This window comes from Xiphophorus couchianus, chromosome 5 (genome assembly GCF_001444195.1).
Source record: "Xiphophorus couchianus chromosome 5, X_couchianus-1.0, whole genome shotgun sequence".
Classification (NCBI taxonomy): Eukaryota; Metazoa; Chordata; class Actinopteri; order Cyprinodontiformes; family Poeciliidae; genus Xiphophorus; species Xiphophorus couchianus.
Window position 1 is genome coordinate 23433045 of NC_040232.1, and position 21653 is coordinate 23454697.

General features: G+C 41.4%; 2 protein-coding genes across 6 annotated transcripts in view; one reads left to right on the forward strand and one right to left on the reverse strand.

The window, feature by feature from the left end:
- nipal2 (NIPA like domain containing 2) overlaps positions 1–9760 on the forward strand; it is a 28777-nt gene extending 19017 nt beyond the window's left edge. For all 3 annotated transcript variants that reach the window (XM_028019048.1, XM_028019049.1, XM_028019050.1), the window contains 8 exons: positions 5–64; positions 2641–2762; positions 5627–5723; positions 5989–6124; positions 6298–6386; positions 7806–7869; positions 7959–8056; positions 8184–9760. In XM_028019048.1, the coding sequence (XP_027874849.1) occupies positions 5–64; positions 2641–2762; positions 5627–5723; positions 5989–6124; positions 6298–6386; positions 7806–7869; positions 7959–8056; positions 8184–8287 (770 nt within the window). In that variant the 3' untranslated portion in view covers positions 8288–9760. The remainder of the gene's footprint in view (positions 1–4; positions 65–2640; positions 2763–5626; positions 5724–5988; positions 6125–6297; positions 6387–7805; positions 7870–7958; positions 8057–8183) is intronic.
- A 215-nt stretch (positions 9761–9975) lies between these two features.
- On the reverse strand, positions 9976–21633 carry pop1 (POP1 homolog, ribonuclease P/MRP subunit). Of its 3 annotated transcripts, none has more exons than XM_028019043.1 (16): positions 21507–21633; positions 21226–21361; positions 20839–20964; positions 20494–20669; positions 20142–20402; positions 19978–20065; positions 19143–19321; positions 18797–19059; positions 18600–18693; positions 18426–18525; positions 17803–17922; positions 16609–16730; positions 15903–16094; positions 14777–14931; positions 11966–12199; positions 9976–11056 (listed from the first exon to the last, which is right to left on the reverse strand). In XM_028019043.1, the coding sequence occupies exons 2-16, from the start codon at positions 21356–21358 to the stop codon at positions 10417–10419; spliced, it is 2883 nt and encodes a 960-aa protein (XP_027874844.1). In that variant the 5' UTR covers positions 21359–21361; positions 21507–21633; the 3' UTR covers positions 9976–10416. The 3 variants fall into 3 exon arrangements, with proteins under 3 accessions (XP_027874844.1, XP_027874843.1, XP_027874846.1); XM_028019042.1 differs by having other exon boundaries at positions 21487–21623; XM_028019045.1 differs by lacking the exon at positions 21507–21633 and having other exon boundaries at positions 21180–21356.
- Positions 21634–21653: the final 20 nt, after the last annotated feature.

Consider the following 21653-nt stretch of genomic DNA (forward strand, 5'->3'; position numbering starts at 1 on the left):
TCAGCCAGCGCTGTTATATCTGTGGTTTTCCTCAAGGAGACGATTCGAGCTTCTGATGTAGTCGGTAAGCAAACACTTGAAGTTCATACCACGGTTATGATAGTTTTGGGTTTTTCATTGCAGTAATTTTGTTGTGACTTTTTGTTAGTCTAATTCAGTTTGTTTAAATTAGTTTTTAGAGTGTGCTTGCCAGTTTTTAATAGTTATTATTCGTTAAATATTTAGCTTATTTTTTATTAGTTATGGTAGTATTTTGTTTTTTCAAACTCTGGTTAATTTTTAGGTGCAGAATTCAAAAAGGTTGAAGTATTGTGATTATGTAAACATCATTTGGGTAATGATTACTCAGCACTATTCTCAGACTATCAGGAGGAGGATGTAAACTGTTAGTGTGGGGGGAGAAAAATCTGATTCATATCTGTTCAAAAGATTTATAAACACAAATGGGATGGATATTAAATCTATTTTTTCAGCATGTTTAGTTTTATAAATCCATAATATAGTTCCAGTTAGTTATACTTTTTTCCCATTAATTACTGTTTTTATGTCCTATAGCAAAAGTGTTTTCTCAATTTCAGTTTGTGTTGTTTTGTTAGTTTCATTTAACATTGGCCCATACATTTGAGGCCACAAATTGCATTTTTTGAATATTTGTGATACTATTGGAAGAAAATATTACAAAAATCAATTCTGCTATATTTCCCATGCATATACTTTTGCTTCAGTATGAGGAAATAAACTGACCTGAACATGCAGACTAATTTTCTGGCACCCCTGGTCTATGAAAATTATGTAAGCCTTTAAGAAATGTAACTTTATGTGCAGTAGCAAATTTAAGATGAAGAACTCCATCTTAAAAATTAGATAGTGAAAACATCCGAGATGTAAAATCAAATAATTGTTTTTAGCAAAATTGCCCGTGGCTCGTTGATTAATATTCTTACCATTACCTTAAAAAGCAATGGAATAGAAAATATTTAAATTTTCACTTCTTCACATTTATTCTAGGGAAGTTCTAATTATTCCCTGAGGATTAAGTATGATGTTCCACACAAGTGCATTTGTTTTGGCCCTTGGCAACCAGGCTGGACAAATTTCCTTATTTATCTTCCTACTTTGCAGAATTTTAAAGGGAAGTAACAAAGAGTCTCCATTACAATCAGCTTTATTGACACTCTAAAGTGGTTGCTTGGGAAACCACTTTTAATATCCAACCACTAAAAACATCAGCATGTGAAGTTCACTAAACATTACTGGAACTTTAATCAGAGCTGTGTTTTGTCTGGGACATGTGTCACATTGAGCTTTTCTGCAACAAAAGCTCTGAGTTGGTTTGACCTTAAACAAAGAATGAATGTGTGAAAAAGCAACCATGCACATTGTGAAGTGTGGTGGAGGATCTGTGATGCTGTGGGCTTGCTTTTCTTCAAAATGCCCTAGAAACCTTGTTGTGAACTCTTTTAAAATGAATTTTTCAAATAAAAATCAGGTCAACTCGGCTGTAAAACTGAAACGAGGCTGTCGGCAGGTCTTTCAGCATGATAATGACCAAACATAAGGCCAAATGAACACAGAATTAGTTCACCACACATAGAATCTATTTTATCCAAGTGATTCCCAGTTCCAATACCTTAAGCCTGCAGAAAACCTTTGGATTGAGCTGAAGAGAAAAAAGCAAGAGAGGACCAGGGGGAAATGTTCAAAGAGAAATGTTCAGAGGTCTGTCTTTCTCTCTGTGCTCTAACATTTTTGAAATGTTTTAAGAGAAAAGAAGTGCAGTCCCACTGGTAAAATGGGATTATACAAGTAGTTTAAGTATTAACGAGTGTTTTGTTATATAAAAAAAGGTAGCTTTTTTTGCCTCAGAAAATGAATTTACTCAAATTAAAAGTAGATTCTTTTCATTACTTGATGTTTTGAGGCTTTTGACACATCTTTATTACAGGTGAAAAATGTACCTACTTTTAAAATATTTGCAAAAAAAAGTCTAATTCCTTTTTGGTTCAATTGTTGACCAGATGTGCTTTGCTCAGTTCTAATCACGATGTTTAGTGATTCTACAACAATATTTTGAGCATGCTGATAAATGGGATGATTGTCATGGCTGTCACAATGACGGGCATCACAGCTGCTGAACTGGAAACCCATATCAGCACCACACAGCTCTGTGTGTTGTTGTTTTCCCAAATACAGCAGCATCAGTTTTTGTTTTTTGGGGGGGGGGGGTTAGTCCTGTAATTGCTGCACAGCATTCAGCAATAATTTGGAGACATTTTCATAGTAAAAAAAGAAAAAGCATTATTTATAATGAGAGGTATTAACAGAGGCCGGCTTTGTTTTCAGTAATGGGCTGTGTACAAAGAGGTAAGCAAGCCAGAATGAATTTATTCAAACCACACAAACCAGGAATGTGCTTGGTGAGATTAGCTGTATTGTTTCCTCTGTAACTTTAACAAAAGAAGAATATGAATGCTATAAAAGATGCTGTGTCTAATTTGATGTTTGCAGCTGATGCACCAATCAGGCTTCTCAGGACGAAGCCTGAGTTCTGCTAATTTTATGGGAACAGTTTCGGATGAGGTCCCTCTCTGTTCCCACATGAAGAACTTGACTGGCCTCTCCTGTCTCTTTCTCCCACAGGTGGCAGCCTGGCCATAACTGGAACGTACCTCCTGGTGACCTTTGCCCCCCACGCATCCACACACATCACAGCTCATCTGGTCCAGTACTATGCCATCAGCTGGCACTTCCTGCTTTACCTCGTATGTAACCCTCCTCAAGAGAACTGATGAATGGCTGCAGCTGCATTTCCATTATAAATGCACGCAAAGATTTGTTGATATTCCACTAGTGTTGCAAAAAACATAATTTTGTGTTTCCATTGAATAAGAAGCGCAATTACAATCAGTCGTGTATAAGTTTGTTCGCAGGACATGCCCTTAAAACTCATGCCGCGCCATCAGCCTCCAACTACTTCCTGCCATCTTCTTCTTTGTGGTTTGTGCCAGTGGCAAATGTTGGTTGTTGTTCACATGACTTGTGTGATGTGCAAAAGGTGTTTCCATTGCAGTTTTGAAAATATGCCAAGTCCAATGCAGCCAGAATAACTGGCTGATCCTAGTGCAAAAGGTATTTTATCAGAAAATGTGAGTTTTTTTTGTTCGTTTTTTTTCTTTATTTTTTTAATTGCCGTGTTTCTTTTAAGCATATTTATTTTTGTAATTCCAATTTGCACAATGAAAGCGAAGGTCTTGACAGTTTTCCAGATGATGCATTGCTATTATTTATAGCTGAAAACAATTAGACAGCCTTCCTCTGCGCTGTCAGACTGCAGGTCTGACGTGCACATAGCTGAGTAAACTTTCTGCATCCAGTCTTCAACTGTAAACCAGGCTTAAGAAACTTAACTGTACCTAAAGAATAACCAACTTCATAGATGAGCCTAAATCAACCCTTATACCTGTTCAGCACTTGCTGTTTGTCTCACTGTTTCTGAACGTGACATTTGAAGAATTCTCCTTCTTGTGTAAGACACAATGCTTTGGTCACAATAACTAATTTTGCTGAGCAATTAATTGTCTAAAAAAATAATTGCGATAAACGATAATATTGTTTGAAGACTATTTTAAACTGTGATGTAAGGGTAATGACATAATAATATAAGCACATCCTGCCAAAAATAAATACACTTCATTTTCAAAAGAACACTCAACACTGGAACTGGTAAACAAAACAACCGAAAAATAAAATGGACTCTCGGTTTCCGTTAACAAAAAACCCCTGAAGTTTTTAGTTTTTTTCTTGAATAAAAACTAAACACAACATAAAACCAAAGTGGAAATAAAAACTACATTCAACAAAAAGAGTGCAGATTTTGAGGACTGTATAGTATATTTCCCTTCAATAATCATTAGATTTAGATAGAGAAGAGGGGCAAATCTGACCACCTGATGCAATAGTTCACTTCTCCCTGACGCTAAGGAAATGAGGAAGGAAGGGGTCAGTGGAGAGCAGCAGAGTTGAGCCTTTTTTTAACCAGTGTCATCAGTAGAAATAGAAAAAAGCAGGAAGAAACGATAAAGCCGATAAATAAAAAATGAGGTCGACAATTTTCATTTATTGTGCGATTTATTGTTTATCGCGACAGGCCTGCTTACCCTCTGAGAGCATTGCTACTCCTCCATGTTCTAGCCTCGTCCCGTTTCACCTCAAGCAGCGAGGGCGCAAACATAGCTGTTGCCATAGTAACATATCTGGAGGACACAGCTGAGTTGGGAAAACAAAAACTACTCTACTCTGAAAATGATAATGTTGGCTTGGGATGTGAACGCTTGACTTTGTCTAAAAACACTCCAGAGATGCTGTTCAAGGTGGGAGTTCACATCCTGCAGCTGCTGTCCAACTGCGGCTGGCCGTTCTTAAAGTGGAACCACTATTTGGACAGTTTTCTTTTAGCTTTTGCAGAACCTGAGACTTTCAGAATACAAATACAAATTTTAATGTTTATTTTTTATGTGGTAGACAAACCAAACTGAAGGAAACTAGTGTTGTACTTAACATTTTCAGGTTAAGAAGATATAAACTTGCCATGGAAAATCTCATCCATCCATTTTCTAACACGCTTATATCATGTGGAGTCATAAGAGGTGTTGTTTCCAGCGGTTGGAAAATGTAATCGTACAAAAAAAATAAAAAATTACAGAACGTCTCAGATGTACACATTTGTGCCGTTCTGGATTTGTGGTCAAGGGGCCACAATAGACCCCTGGGCCGCACTTTGGGCACCCCTGCTTTACAGCTAGAACAGTTTTAAACCTTTATGATTACTTTGTGATTGACTGATGCATTGAAGCTTCTGGAGTTTAAAGTAGGGAAAGCTGTAAATACACTCAAGGCATATGGATATTTTCGCGGTGTGTGTGTTTTGACAGATTGCTCCTGTCATCACTGGTGTGCAAAATGGAAGGATCTTCCTCATTACAGGCAGTGAATTAGTTGTTTCTCATCAGCTGGCAGAGTGGCCTCCTCCAACCAATGTGGGATTAATTGTAGATGGTGATTAATCAGAGGAAATGAAATATCATTGCTGACTTTTGGTCATTAACAGAGGTTATCCCATCTCCTGGTGTAGAGAGACTTTTTGGTTGGTGTCCCCTGTGTGTGTGTTTGTGTGTGTGTGCGCGCTATCGGTAATGACCCAGGTCTTTGGTAATCCATTTCCACATAGAATAATTACATTCTGGAATGAGCTCTTATTTAACAAACACTCTACACTACCAGGATGCCAATGAGAGACATTTTAAAGGTCAGCTTGGCCTTTTTCCTCTCCATACAGCTGCTGTGCTCCTTTCTTACTGCACCTATTAAATCTGTGTTTAGTCAGAAACGACTGAATGCCGCCGGACTCACAAGGACAGCTCCAAGCCCTTCTCATTAAACACAAGAAATTCATCTCTTTTTGTTGCAACAGTCACTTATTTCAATTAAACTGTCGTCGTCTGACTGTATGCTGCATTTTCTTCCAACGATAAGACGGCGAAGGAAAGTTTAATTTCAACTTTCTCTTTCTGAGCAAATCAAATGAACATTATTAACTCGTGTGACCCTTCTTTCTTTCTCTCCACAGTTCATCGAGGTCGTCCTGTTCTGCATTCTGCTCTATCTGTACAAGAGGAGGGGTGTGAAGCACATTGTCATTGTGATGCTGCTGGTGGCCCTGCTCGGTACGAACACACAGAAAGCCTCCAAACGAGGGCAGAGGTTATGGATTGAGGTATTTTAAGTAAGCAGAGAGGTTGCCTTGTTGCTAGGCTACCAAAAGCAGACCTCTGCTATCATTTCTAGTTAGAGATTAGTGGAAAACTATGTGGAAAAACATTAATTCACATTGGCAGAGATAAATCGCCTCCGCAAGTCTTCTAACAAGTCCAGGAGAATTTGTTGAACACAAGTCGAAGAAACGCTGCTTTTGACTTTATTCCGCTGCAGCCTCCCTTACGGTCATCTCGGTCAAAGCCGTGTCAGGGATGATCACAGAGTCGATAACGAGCCAGCTGCAGCTCATCTACCCCATCTTCTACGTCATGCTCGTCGTCATGGTGGCCTCCTGCGCTTTCCAGATCAAGTTAGTCACGGTTTACTTTCGCCAGGCTTGGTGTAAATGCTTGTTTGTGTCCTTGCTTAAATCAGCCGTGTTCACAACAGGCTAAAACGCTTTTGTGGATTTCCAGCTGCAAAACACAGAAAATTATATCATTAGTATATTGCTACTTACAATGCTTGGTTTCTTCTCCACAGATTTCTCAATCAGGCAATGAAAATGTTTGACGCCACAGAGGTGGTTCCCATCAACTTTGTGTTTTTCACTGCGAGCGCCATTATTGCAGGTAGGCAAAAAACACTCTTGATCTTCTCTCCTTGAAGGAAGAAAGTAAGGTGATCAAAGAGAATGTTGTAAAGGGGTGGAACCTCGCTGTTCACTGCATCTATTAGCTGTATTTGGTGGCGTGGCCTCCTTGTTTTCAGGCTGCATGCAGCCACTTTGGCCCATCTGCAACAAGAAAACTTCAATTCAGCTCAAAAGTACTTCATTAATGCCAAAGGGAAAAAATAAACACATGGACAAAATTGTTGACAAAATCAAAAATGGTCACTGAAATAACTTAAAGCTGACAAAAGCTCGGCTGCTGAAATCACCACAAGCAACTTGCATTTTCACAATAATTCAACCTGTTGGTATGTGGCACATAGATACAGGTAGAAACAGCACAGAACATAAAACATATTAGTCTTGACAATACCGACATTAATCTTATTTATCTTCTGCTTCTGACATTTCCGCTTGTGTCCTGAGACATTCGAGGGTCCAAAACATGTCAAACTCGAGGCCCGGGCCCCAAATCTGGCCTGCCCTCGCTTTTTGTGTGGCCCTCAGGACTCCTCCAGACACCAAATTACATCAATAAATCCTTCCAGTTTTTTGCAATTCAGTGATTGTGTAAATTCACATAAAATCAACAGATCCCCACAATTTTTTGTGCTAATGCAAACTTTGGGTTTTTAGCAAATTTTCAGCAAAAATGGTCAAAAACATTGGGTCTAAGTGATTAACTCCCACCCAAAAACTGTATTTCTGATATTGCAAAATAGTATAAATATTGCAAATATTTCTAAATTAGCACCAAAAAATTTATTTTGATTGCAAAAAAAATCACAAAAACAAATAGACTGATCAATGTGAAAAGTCGTTCCATATTATTTCATTCACCAGCCTGACGTTCTTCTCCAGCGGTTTCCTCCATCTTCACAGTGGCACAGGTCTGTCACTAGTTGGACCTGGAAGAGTCTCAGGATGTGTGGTTTGGAGTTACTCTCACCTTCCACAGCTTTTTGTCTAACCATTGCTGTGTCTGCCCACACAAACACACGATTGACTCCACGGAACAACAAATTGCTTCTTTATTTTCCATCAGCAGTAGAACAACATCCGTGGGCGGATTTTGCTCTTAAGATTAGTTTAGTTACACAAGGAAGAAAATGAATGTTTTGTTTGTATTTTTTTTTTTAACCTTCTAATTGCCACAGCAGTTAATTTCAGCTGCTGAAATGCATGAAGAGATGTCTTTGCCTGCCTTTTGGCAACTTAAGCAGATTCAGGATAAAATTTCATTGTGAGTTATGTTTGTTCTGCTACCAATCTGTAGAAGCACATCGGTTAATAATAGAGTTCTTAACCAAACTTTGTTTTTTTGTAAAGCTAGAAATATCTGAGCACTTGAGATAACTTTAGTTTTTTTATTTTGCAGGGATAATATTTTACCAGGAATTTGAAGGCTTAGCTTTGCTGAATATTTTTATGTTCTTATTTGGGTAAGTGTTTTGCAAACCCCTCATTGTGTTTTCTTGTACAACAATAGCAGCAGGTGTTGGCGTTAATCCTCCCTGAATCTGTCTTGTAGCTGTCTTCTGTCCTTCATCGGAGTTTTCCTGATAGCCAGAAACAGACCAAAGATAAAGCAACAAGATCGCACTTTTATTCCAATGGACAAGATTCCTGGTAAGTTTTTTTCTCTCTCAGATCAGTTAAAAAAAAAAAAAACAATGTGATGTCAAACAGGCCAATGAGACAGAATGAGTTTAGCAGCAGGGTCTCGCCTAATGATCTGTGCCGTCCATGTTCACAGGGAGAAGGAACACAGACAAAGTGCAGCCCGAGGCAAAGACCCAAACATACGGATCACTGGCAGCCAAACTCATGTGCAACAGAGCCGGCCAAACAGACGACTGACAGGAAGCCTCTCCGTCTGTCGGGACTGCTGCTTTACTCAGTTTGGGAGTGAGCTCAGATTTTACGGGGTTCAACAAAATGTCTTATTAAAAACGGCACAAATCTAGAAAAGAAATATTAATCTATATATAATGGTCACCGCTGTCTGGAATATCCCGATGAGGAAAGATGATTCAGAAATTAAATTAAACTCTTCACGACGGCACTAAAACGTCAGATCCTTCATTGGCTGCAATAAGATCATAAAAAGAATATAAGCAGGTTTTTGAAGACCTGATGTCTCAATAGTCTATGAATCAAAATAAGTGCACTACTGCCCTCTAATGGTAGGAAAAGAATGCCTGATTGCACTTATCCTTTAATGATCAAATGTAAATTTACATAATTTAAAAAGAGGAAAAGTCAACTCTAAAGTAGCGTCTTCTTTTTCTTTACTTGTATAATGTAAATACTTTGTTTAAAAGCACCAACCTCTGTTCTAACTCACCTTAGAAGCACCAGAGTGAAGCTTCACCGCCCATCTTCACCTCGGGTAAACCTCAGACTGCACGCCTGGCTGAGCCGCTACCGAACTGTAGCGTTGCCAAGCAACAAAACTCTTATCTGCCACCTACACATTATGGGATATGTGGGAAACCACAGTTCATGGCAGGGTTGCTATAAGAAGACACAAAGTTTAAGTATCTGTAGTTGGATGCAGTTGCAGGAGTTTTGTCAGGTTGCATCCACACACTTTGTGTTTTATTGATGTTTTGTGATTGACCAACAACATTTTTTGAAATAAATTCAGCTTTAGAGAGAAATTTCTCTACTGAGCCACTTTTGAGCACAGTTGCAGTCTTTTTGGGGCAGATTTCAACCAGGTTTGCACGTCTGCAGACCAAACATTTTGTCCAGTCGTCTTTGGGCATCACCTCAAGCTCAAATGGGAAAAATTCTGCAAGCATCAAGTCTTCCAACAAATTGTCTCTTTGATATCGTTCTGGACTTTAATTAGGCCATTCTCCACAATAAATTGCAGCTTTGTCTTTATGTTTAGGGTTGTCCTCCTCAAAGGTGAACCTCCTACACAGTATGGATAGTATGTTAAAAGTAGTTTGCAGCAGTTGCCATTCTTGGAGTACAATTTTTTTTTAAAAAAAACCTTCTGCTACACGTCTCATTACAAGACTTTTGATGGCTTTCTTTTTGGATTTTGGGATGTAATGTTGAAACATTGTCATCAAATTTATTCAGGGGTTCTGCAGATTGCACAAACTCAAATTTAAGTCTTGTGTCACAACAAAAATACACAGAAGAAAAATCCATATTTTGCCTATTCTCTCTACAGCTGTATCCCCGTAGTCCAAGCTTTTTTTTTTTTTTTTTCCTCCTCAGGATACACGTAGCATCAAACGGGTTGTCAAGTGACCCAGAAGCGAAGATGAACGTCGTCTAACCAACCAGCAATAACTTCAACTTGACCGTAATAGATACAGAATAGCTAGCTAAATGGTAGCTAGGGTGTGTTGGCTCGTTAGTGGTAGCCTGAAACACCTCGAGTCACAGAACATGCATGACTCAAACTATTGCCTGAAAGAAAAGTCATGCGAGGAGAAATAAAATAAAAAATGGCGTAGGATATAAGAGATTAAAATGGTCCTGCCATGACAACATTTAAGTAACATACTTAAAAACGTAAGTAAACATAAGTTTTTTTGTTTTTTTTTAATCAAGTCTTAAAAACTTTAAGATACACAAATACCTTATTTTATTTTTTTTCTTACTCGCATTTATTCTAACCAAAAGCTCTTAGCTGCAGTTGTATTTTCTTCAACATAAAACACTTTATCAACAAAGGATGCAGAAGGGATCAGATTCCTTTCAAAGAACCCAGAAATGAGACCTGAGTAACTAAAACATGTTTCTTCCATTTTCAGTTTTCATCTCATGATCTGCATAGACAGATTTCTGATAAGGATACTGTTGGTGTGCAATACACACAGCTTTGATTGGATGCCTCAGTCATGCTCTCTGAAGGCACAATTTTCACCAGCCATTCGGTCACCTGCCGCTGCACTATGCAAATCTTTTTATTTTTTAATAAGGGGGAGGGAGATTCGGTTCTGTTCAGGTCCGGCTGTTGGAAGTCATACGTCGATATTGAGCCTGACAAAGCGGTAGTGCAGGGAGGTGGGGTTGCGCAGCAGCAGCGTTCCTCTGAGCTCCGGCGGCTGCTTGAGGAGCGTGTGGAGCAGACCGGAGACGCTGACGAAGCCCAGAGCCTCCCCACGCCCCACAGCCAGGGAGAAGTCCCCCTGGGTGACCCAGCCCAGCGTCACCCGGGAGCAGTGAGACACCACGCTCGGCAGAGGGTCCGGCCAGAGCCCCTGGAGGAGGTCAGAGGGCGAATGGGGGTCTGTGGATGCAGTTGGGTTGTCTGATTCTTGTGATGGAGTTGCTGTCTTGGAGCTCTTCTTCTTGCGGTTAATTCTGCTTTTATAGTGGTCTTTGTGGGGGGGCTCCTGAGGGCCACAGTTTTCTGGGCTCTTACCAAACAGCTTCAGGTCCTCTGCCGTCGGCGCGCACACCATGGCATGGGCTTCTGGTTTCCCTTTGGACAGCAGTGTCAGGCGCACCCACACCACACTCATCTTGTGAGCGGCGTGGAAAGACGTCACCGCCGAGTCGCTGAGAGGGAGCGCCGCCGCTGCCCCGCGACCCCGTCTCTGTCCTCTGCATGTCGGGGGTCTACACCAGCTGGAGAGAAGCCTCAGAGACCTTCTGTTCCTGGAAAACCCAAAATAACCAGCATCCATTTAGAGCAGGTGTGTAATATTCAGGATTCAATTCACTGGTGAGTTGAGAGAGAGAGAGAAATTATGTTTCGTAATTTATGACCCAGAAAACAAAAATGAAGCCGATGGGACTTGATTTATCCTCAGGAAGTCAGGAAGACTTTACACACAGCTTATGAGCTGCTTTCAGGGGGAAAATGCAACTTTTCCCATCTGCTAATCTGTGATCTACTGCAGCAATAAGGCTCTGTGTACTTTGAGGATTCTCAGATATTCTGATGGAAAAAGGGCAGACTGGAGGAACAGCATGCATCAAGCCTGTCGAAAGCTTTAACATCTTATGAGATCTCTTCAAAGTAAAAGACTTCCTGGGCTCATCAATATTTATGTAGTTAGTAGTCCCTCCAGGATGTTGCGATGTTTATGGGAATTTGTGGCCTAAACTTACTGATTTTGTGGCCGATATTTTAAGCTTCATTTCTGTCAATAAGATGGTTACAAAAAAGTTGGAGTTGCTAGAACTGAGGACTAGGAGGACAGGTCAAAATTCAGCCGATTGCAGGGATTGGCCAGAAAAGAAGGAAAACATTCATGATTGGTGAAAACTGCAAGTCCACACAAAATTTACAAAAGATCAGTGAGTGTGCATTGATGGTTTTACTCACACCACTTCCATTTTTTCACATTTTGCAATGTTAACAAAATTTATAATTCTATTGATTTTCAGTCATTATGTTGCTGCGCATTTATATTCAGTCTCCTTGAGTCGATGCTTCCCATTAAGAATCACTGAAGTTTTTAAATGTTGAAAAGTTAAAAGGCTGTGATTACTTTTTCATGGCGCCGTTAAAAGTCAGCCACTCAAATGCAGTAAAATAAGCACAATCGAAACTAACTTTACCTCAGAACAGTGAAGCAGCTTGGAGGACTAGCTGCAGCTACATTCTGCTGTGATGTCACTTCCTCAATCACTTCGTGGCTCTTCCTGGTCATCTGGGTCTGCACGTCTCCTTTCCTGTCCGCTCCTCCGTCCGTCACCAGGAGCTCCCACTCCTCTGCCAGCTGTTGCCAGGGGCAACGAAAAGGAGCTAGACAGCCTTGTTTTATGTAATTGGTCCTCTTGGCTGGTGGACGCCTGAGGGAGAGGGTGAAAGGTCATGCCCTCGTCAAACAGTAAGCGGAAACCCCGCCAGGTTCTGGTAGACAGAACTACTGCTGAGTTCAGGCAGCATCTTCATCAGCATGTCCACAAATATCTGCTTAACGTCAAAGACTTTCAGTCTATAGATTCTGATCATAATCTTACTTTCTGTTCATTATTTAAACTTGGTGTTGGACCTAAGTGATTGTGAGGCTTATAGAATTACAGGTTGGTCATTTGAGATAAAAATATCCGAAATGCATCTGCCACTAGGGTTATTTTAGTAATCAACTATTCAATTATTCTGACAATAACTAAATCAACAAAATGATCACATTCTTCAGATTTTTTAATTTAGTCACTTAAGCCTTTTACTTATATATATATATATATATATTAGAAATACATTAAAAGATGCAGACAAATAATGAAATAATTTTTTAAAATACAAAATACACATTTCATTGCCTATAATGCAGCAACAGCATGAATCTGCAACTAAAATACATTAATATGTGAAAATCTCAGGCCTTTCTGCTCGACTTAATACAACGTGTTCCAAATTATGCAAATTGGATTTAAGTGTCATAAAAATAACATTTTTTGTTGTGCTATTAAATTTATAGATGGTATTGTGTGTCAGGGCTCTTTGAATCACTATAATTAATTTCAGAGAGCTGACCCCTGTGATGAACGAAAACCTTGGACTTGGTGTTCCCTCGCCCGGACGCGGGTCACCGGGGCCCCACTCTGGAGCCAGGCCTGGAGGGGGGGCACGATGGCGAGCGCCTGGTGGCCGGGCTCAGCCAGAGCTGAGTTGATTAGTTTGTCTGCTGAGCTCAATTAAAGGAAATCTACTTAAGAAGGATGCTCCACATTATTAAGCAGGCCACAGGTTTCAAGCAATATGAGAAAGAGAATCTCTGCTGACGAAAATCATCAGATAGTTTAGTGCCGTATGACAAGGTATGAAAACATTAGATATTTAACAAAAACTGAAGCGTTGTCGTACTGTGAAGAGATTTGTGGCTGATTCAGAACAAAGATGGTTTGTACAGATAAAGGCAGAATGAGGAAGGTTTCTGTTAGACAAATTCATCAGATTAAGAGAGCAGCTGTTAAAATGCCCTTACAAAGCAGCAAACAGTTATTTGAAGCTGCTGGAGCCTCTGGAACCTCAAGGTGGAGGATCCTCCAGAGGCTTGAGGTGCATCAACCTACTATTGGGCCCCTAACCAGAGCTCACAAGCAGAAATGGTGGCAGTGGGCCCAGCTGTACATGTAGATTAATTTTCAAATAGACTTGTTCACTGATGACTGCTGTGCAACCCTGGATGGTCCAGATGGACGCGGTAGTGGATTGGTGGTGGATGGCCACCACGTCCCAACACGACTGTGACGTCAGCAAGGAGGTGGTGGAGTCATTTATTGGGCCAAAATCATGGGGAGAGAATCATTGGTCGGCCCCTTCAGAGTCCTGAAGGTGTGAAAATGACCTCAGCAAAGTATCTGGACTTTCTGACTGATCACTTTCTTTCATGTTCAAAAAGAAGAGCCGAACCTTCAGTAGCAAAATCATCTTCATGCATGACAATGAATGCTGCAAGGAATACCACTGTGTCATTGGCTGCTATGGGCATAAAAGGGGAGAAACTCATGGTGTGGTCACCATCCTCCTCTGACCTCTGACCTCAACCCTATTGAGAACCTTTGGAGTTTCCTCAAGCAGAAGATCTGAATGCAGTTCATATCAAACTAGAAGGTTTTCTGACATCCTGCAAAGAAATTCAAGCAGAAACTTTCCACAAACTCACAAGTTCAATGGATCAAGAATTTTGCTGTGATATCAAAGAAGGTTTTATGTTAACATGTAACTTGGTCTGTTAAGATGTTTTTGATTGAAATAGCTTTTGATTTTAGTACATGTGAACACTTAATGCTGCACATTCAAACGACCGTTTAATGTTCTTTATAATCCATAAAATGTTTAGAAAATCTGCTGTGCATAATAATTTGGAACATTTTGCATTTAGAGTTTTTTATTTTTGAAAAAAATACTGTTCTGATGGGGAGCTTTGTTCAGTAAAATTAGATTTATACTGTAATAGTTCATGACTTGAAAATTATACTGATTATCATCTGCATTGACCATTTAAGAAAAGCTGAGAAAATATGACTTGCATAATAATTTGGAACACGATGTTCTGTGTAGGGCTGATCTGTTGATTTATTTTTTTAGATTTACACATTAATAATTGGATAACAAAAGGTGCTAGATATAACTTTTTATTTGTATGTTTTGTTGCTTTTTTACTGAATCTGAACCAGGTGAAGCTAAAACTGCCACTAAAGGAGTTTTGGGTAGAACATAAAAGTTTTTTTTTCTATTAAATACAAAATACAGTATGTATATATATATATATTACTTTTATAGTTTTGGCTTATGTTTCAATCAATTTATCGCAATTAATCGCTTCAGCCCCACTTGCAGCACAAGCTGTTCCCGGAAATGCTTTGATTTCAATTAGCGCGGATATTTTGCTCGTCTCTGGGCCTCGACCTTCAGCTGACCTTCTAAACATGTCCAGGAACTCGGCCTCCTGCTCCTCCTGAAAGCGGGATCCTGCGGGGCAGTCCGGATAGTCGTGGGGAAAGTGGGGAGCCGCTTTGTTCTGAGAGTGTTTCAGACTCATGTGCAGGCCGCTGACTCGAACCTCTCTGTACACCTGGAGGGACAGAAAAGAAAACATAGGAACTTTTGATAAATATAAACGATAATAATCTAAAGACGACTTGTGACGATGTCTGGCAGAGTCCACATGTTTCTGGGACATCATGGAGATTAACCATCCTGTCTGATTATCTTCTATTTCTGTCTGATTTTTCGCATCCTGCTCTTCCTCTTTTCAGCTCTAATAATCAGAAGATTAACGCTGAACATGCTGTCCCTTTATGGTTGGACTAACATCCATTGGATCAGTCCCATACATTTAAAATTCACCCACTCAGAAGCTCTTCCATCATACAGTGTGAGCAACAATATTTTATAGCAGCTTGTACATCATGACATGTTTAAGTCCTTGGAAAGTTTTTGAACAAGTTTTCAGGTTTTATTCTTTCAGAATCTACATAATTAATACACTAAGTTCTGCTGGCAATTTCTTCTTGTTAAAGGGGAGTTTTTCCTCTCCACTGTCACTGCATGTACCAGGGATTGATTCAAAGTGACTCCATACAATCTGCTTGGTTTGCTTCAATAGAAGATGTTTTAACCAAACCAGATCTGTTGTAAAAACCGCCAGCAGCTTCTGAAGCATTATTGTCTGTCAGAAGACACTTTAGAAGAATTAAGATGGTAAATATTAGCTGTGTTTATAGATTTCCAACAGAGCTGATATAAAGATAAGCAGTCTAGAAGGCAACAGTTAAAATGTTGCTGATAAATTGCCATATTCCGCTCTGTTTGGCAGACCTGATGTTCTGCCAAAGAACACAAACGAAAGAAAACAAGCTGCAGCTGTTGCTGCTCTGCTATTGTCCCCGCGATGAGATAATCACATAAAATCACGCTCATAAAAAAAACAATATGATAGATTGTTTCCCCCAACAAAATCCAATAAAAAAATGTTGGGCCGTTTTTATTTGCATTGGAAGAACGAAGGGTGTTTAAGAAAAATGTTGGAGCAGAGCTACCTACCAGCGGGACCCAGAAGGCCATCCCCCAGCCTTTAGGAAGCAGCAGGTCCCAGCCGGCCCCCCAGGAGCCCAGCTCGTCGCCCACCTGCTTACCAGGCTGGTGAACCAGGAGGACGGGGACCCGGCCCTGTTGGGGCCCGGGGCCCAGCCTGGAGCCCGGAACCAGCAGTTCACTCCTCATCCTGTTCAGCTCCTTTAACCAGAACACAGAAAACTCTTCAGGGGAGAAAGAAGCGGCTGGCCAACAAAAGTTTCTTTATAAGCTCCTGCTCTTTCAGAAACTCCATCTTCGGGAAGTCATCAGAATATCACTGCTCTACTAAGCCTTTAACGTTTTTACCAGCGTTTCACTGAGAAGTAGCTCTGAGAAGTAGCTCCTATGATTTTGTATTTAATTTTCCTTTGGAATTGATAAAGTATTTTTGAATTAATGAGCTCAGCTGATTTGCAATTCCACCAGGTGTTTACTAATTGCTAGTGGCTAGTCTGAAGGAGCTGAAAGGCATCTCAAAAACAGCACAAGGGCCACCCAGCTAAATGGTTGCCACGGGAGATTTAAAGATTTCTCAAATGTGCTTGAAAGAATCAAGACAACACAGGTATGTTTTTGATGAAGAAATAACATGATGCAAAGCTTAAAAAAAAAAATTACATTTACATGACACTGCCCCTTTAAGGCAGGACTGTGGTGATGGGTCTGATGGTACCTGCTCAGATATCTTGTTGTCAGTGACGTTGTCCCGGACAGACCGCTCCCACAGGAAGCTCTGGCAGCACTGCAGTGGGACTCCTTGCAGCATCAACTGGTTCCTCTTCTCCTCGTAACCTACTGAAGAAAAAAAAAAACCACACACACACATAGAGTATGGTCCTGTGAAGGCAGCACCACGATAATCCAGGAACCTTCCTAACTAGGATCCTGGATGCAGTGCAACAGAACCCACAGAGTCAATTACGATAAATAGAATCAGTCACATGTTCATGGCTGCACCAATAAAGCTGCACGATTTTCTCAATTTTGGGCAATCAGCCAACACTATATACCTTCGTAAAGGTCTTACTGAAAAGTTACTTCTAAGTTAGTTTATTTCAAGCGTATTTGCACTAGAAACTAAAAGAATACTTAGATTGTGTTTTCACAGTGCTCACACATTCCTGTAGTACATTTTGTAGGAAATATTCCTACTTTTAACTTTTGTATGCAAATGATTATTTTATCATTTCAAAAGTTGATGTAATCGTGTTTTTTATTTTTTTTTTCAAACATCCTTCCATTTTGCTGACTTTCTGTAGGAGGTCAGGAAAGTGGAAGGAAAGAGAAAGCTTCTCTTTCTCAGGAAACAGAAGCTGCTCACTAGATCCCAGAATGAAATCGATTTACAACAGCTGAAATTTTTTAATCTGAGGTATTCAAGTGCCAAAGAAAATTTGGGTTTCAGCATTTGTTCACCATCAGGTCTTAACAGGTTAATAGATGAACATTTGTGAGAACTGGCTTTATAAATATAAAGGTCAAATAGGAACAACAAAGATTTGTCTTATTTTGAAACTGTTTCTTGCCGTTTATATGAATTACGCTGATGGGTTTAAAAGCTCACTTTACCTAGTCAAGGCCACTGAGTCGCCATCAATCCCGGAGGTTCTGTTTGGAGTACAGGGTTCTGCCAGGATTCGAACCTGGAACACCTGCATGGCAAGGCAGAGGCTTCCCAGAGCACAGAACCATATGTGTACTCACTGCAGCAACCTCCAGGCTGGAGCGCAGACACCCAGAGGGTCATTAGAACCGGTTTGTATCCTTTCGTTTGGTTGGTTTTGTTTCGGACAATAAACCCCGGCTCACAGCGTGTGGTGAATTCAGAGCACAAAGCTCATCGCCTTTCCAGCAGGACAGATTTTACCTGGGTCCTGGTTCACACAGGGTACGGCTTTAACCTTCTGTCTGGGTAGAGTCAGTCGGGGGTCGTCCACGGTCAACCCCAGCACCGTTCCTGGCGGGAGCTCTCCAGTTGAATAGATACCTGGATGAGTTCATCGCACACAAACACTGAGCAACCTGGTAACAATCAGTCCCTCCAGGATGTTGTCGTGATTTTTTGTGATAGTTGCAGCCTAAAATTACTGATTTTGTGACACCGTTTCATGACAGCTTGCGTACACTCATGGTGCTTTTAAAGACACACCAGGAGTTCGGAAAATTACATTACTATGTCTTACAGTTACAGGAAATTGTGCAGCACAGTTGATTTTTGCAAAAAAGAAAAGAAAAAAGATGTCTGTAATGTTCAACAGACTCTATGAAACAAGTAATTAAATTAAAAGAAGGCTAAGGGAATTGGTCAGAAAAATAATGAAATACAGAAAACATTAAGGTCAGACTTTTGGAAAAGTTGCAATGACTGGTGAAAATTGGAAGTCTGCACAAAATTTGTTAATGACCATTGAATTTGCGTCAATAGTTGCGATCGCAACTTCCTGAAGGGACAGTAAATAAGCAAAACGAAAAAAACAGAAAAAGACAAACCTTTCAGTACATTAAAGACATCGGTTTGTTGCTGATGGAGATTCATGTTGCTCTGGTCTTTGCAATGCTCAGGCCACCAGAGGGGAGAAAACTTCACTTCCTTAAACAGAAAGATACAAAGTGAGTTTTTCAGTGTGAAAACAGAAACTCCACTTCTTCTTGGAGGCTGCTTACATCACAGACTGTAGCTGCCTCCAAAGTCTCCGCCAGCACAGAGTGAGACTGTGGTCCAATCAGACGATAGCGTATGATCTCCATCGTGAGATCGCTGAAATACATTTAAAGGGAAAAAAAAGGAAAAACAGAACAATCATCAACAGACTTAATAATCCTAACTTTGGTTTTGCTCAGAATCTTGGAGCTGGACTGACTTTATAACTAGTCCAGTTGAGCTGGACCTCCAGGTAACCGGGGAGGTTGGCAATCTGGTTCCATCTCCCAGAATCCTCTTTGCAGGAGGTTCACTGCCATCCTTACAGCGCCGTTTTCTCTTGGCTCCAGCTTTCAGCTCATTGTCAGGGTTTGGTTCTGCCCGAGGGGTGGGATCAGCCTCTGCACGCGAGACCTCCGGTTCAACAGGGGGCGCCACGGCCTCGGAACATTGGCACGCGCTTTGTAATTCAGGGAGCAGATCCTGGATACGAGACACATGAACCCAACTCGCCTCTATACCAACTCATTCCTGGTTACACGACAATCACACCTTGGAAATCAGACCTGTTTCAGAGCAGGATGAGCCCAGATCCACAGCTGCCGGTGGGTTAGTCCTGGTGTTTGGGGTCTCCAGAGGAAGGTAACGGGTCCCAGGGGGTCGGAAGGGTAGCGACCCGCCCGGTACACTGTGACGCTGCCCTGTCTGGCCCCTGACAGGAACATGGCTGCAGCAAATGTAGGACCTAGAAAGGAAAACACCAGAATGGGATTTCTACATAGAAATTTAGAGTAAGGTGTTTTCACGCCTGATAGTCCAGAAGACTCTCTTTGATTGGGGGTCAAAGTTACAACATTTGTTACTCTTGAAGCTAGTGTGGTTCCCTTTCTCACTGCACTGTGCTAAACAAACCACTCTTAGATAAACCTGTTCCTCCTCTTGTCTGAGGTGGCGCTGCACCAAGAGCCACTGAAGGAAATGACACAAAAACCACTGAAGAAGACAGACCACAACATCCTTCTTAAAGGAATGCAAACAAAAATGGAGTGGTGTCAGGTTTCAGCAGCTGTAGGATTTCTCTTTTGTTGTTGATAAAAGACCATTTACCCAGAATGCCCTGTGCTGTAGTCCACTTAATGCTTTTGAAGTGGTCTCTGGTCCAGTTGACATTCACATTACATTCAAACCACACCAGAGTTCACTTCAGCCAAACAGAGATCTAGGTTCATAGGTGGAAGATAGTTGAGTTTTTGATCCGCATCACAGTTTGATTATGCATCTGCAGCTCCAAAAAACAAACAATCTTTCTAGACAAATGAACTGTCTTTGAACTAAGCAGAGCTGGTACGAATGCACCATGAATAAGAATAGATCACTAGAAAGATCGAGATTTGATCTCACCAGCCTCCTTGCATGTCAGCTGAGTCAGAGCAGCCAGCAGCTTGTCTTCCTCCCCCTTCAACTCAATGCAGCAGTAATAAGAAAGATCCTGAGGTGGAGAAACATGACGGGTTACAAACTGAACCCACTGAAGAAACCGAAACCATGTTGTTCTTGGTGGCTACCTGTAGGAGGCAGTGGCTGCTCATCGCTCTGTAGCATGGCCGGTAGCATTTGTATGTGGGTCTGACCCCCAGACAGTATCCCCACTTTTTCACCATGTGGAAGCGCTTGGCGTGCCAGATATGCGTCTCCAGCCAAATGTTCTTCCTCTGGCGCCGGTTGAACTCCAGCAGCAGGTTCCCGTGGCGACGGCGAGCTTTGCGGCTCTTGCTCTTCACCGGTTCTTTTCTCTTCTTCAAGCCAGCCAGGAGGTTCTTCTCCTTCTGAAGGGGAACATTCAGAGGGAATGAATGTCAGAGACGGGCGTTCGGACGCTCTTCACCTCCTAAAAGTACTACAGGTCTCTCAGGTTACCATCCTGTTGGCCACGTCTCTCAGCCTGCGAGGGAGCCGCTTGGTGTTGTGGCTCATGGCCCGCCGCCTCATGTGCTTGGGCAGAACCTGAAACACGTGGCTGCTGCACGTCGTCTTGGTGGCCGCTTTCAGCATGGCACTTACCTCTGCTGCTCTGGCCCTAGCAAAAGCTCCAGCTAGGCAAGGAGAAAGTGGAGAAAACTGACTTCTTCACTCCCCAAGTTAAAGTACTTCTGCAAGCAGCAGTGTGATTCTATTCTGTTGCCTGAAGCATGAAACAAATAGCTCAATAACACAAAAAAGGCCAAGAAAGAGTTTTCATTGAATTGTAGTAAACATGTTTACCAGTGATGTGGTTGGGCATCTCTGTGTTGTAACCACCGCCATCTTTGTGATATCCACGAACCCATCCGTGCCTGACGGGTGCGGATCCTTCCTTCTTCGAGGAAGGATCTGCATCTGATTGCCCACCTAATGGAGAAAAAAATTAAATAATAATATATAACTAGTAACTTTTTCACCAGGCCCAACAACCTAATAAAGAAGGTTGGTTCTGTTCTGGGGGACCAAATCTGGCTCCAGCCCAGGGCCCCACATCCTTGTTAGTTCGGTCCTGGTGACACCGACTCCTGGCATACATAAATGGATCACTCCGACTTAAACTGACTCCCAAAGCTTTAACTGGCCTCTGAGGAATGAACAGGTGTTCTGCAGAGATGAAGTCATGAGTACCGGTGAGGTGAAGGCCTTCCCCTCCTCCACCGTTCTCTGCTCTACTCTCCACCTGAGGAGGAGATGGATACTGAACATTGGCAGGCTGGTTCCTCATCTTCTTCTCGCGCCTTTTGGCTTTAGCTGCGGACATTTTCTGTAGGAAACCAAAAGGCACAGCTCAACACCCTCACATAGAGCTAGTATTAGCTGACTAGCTCCGTTATTTAAGGCATTTCTGTTAAAACTGGAATTGTTTTTTTCTCCTCCATAAATACACAAGTTATCCATGATTGTAGTACCGTTACTTTAGGGCCTGTAAATGTCACGCAGTTCTCGTGGGAGCTCTCCTCCTGCTGTTAGCCACCATGTGAGTTCCCCTCATGCTAGTTGGTCTTCTTGTTTGCTTCCGCGTGTTTAGGGGAGGAATCCTGGGATATGTAGTGAAT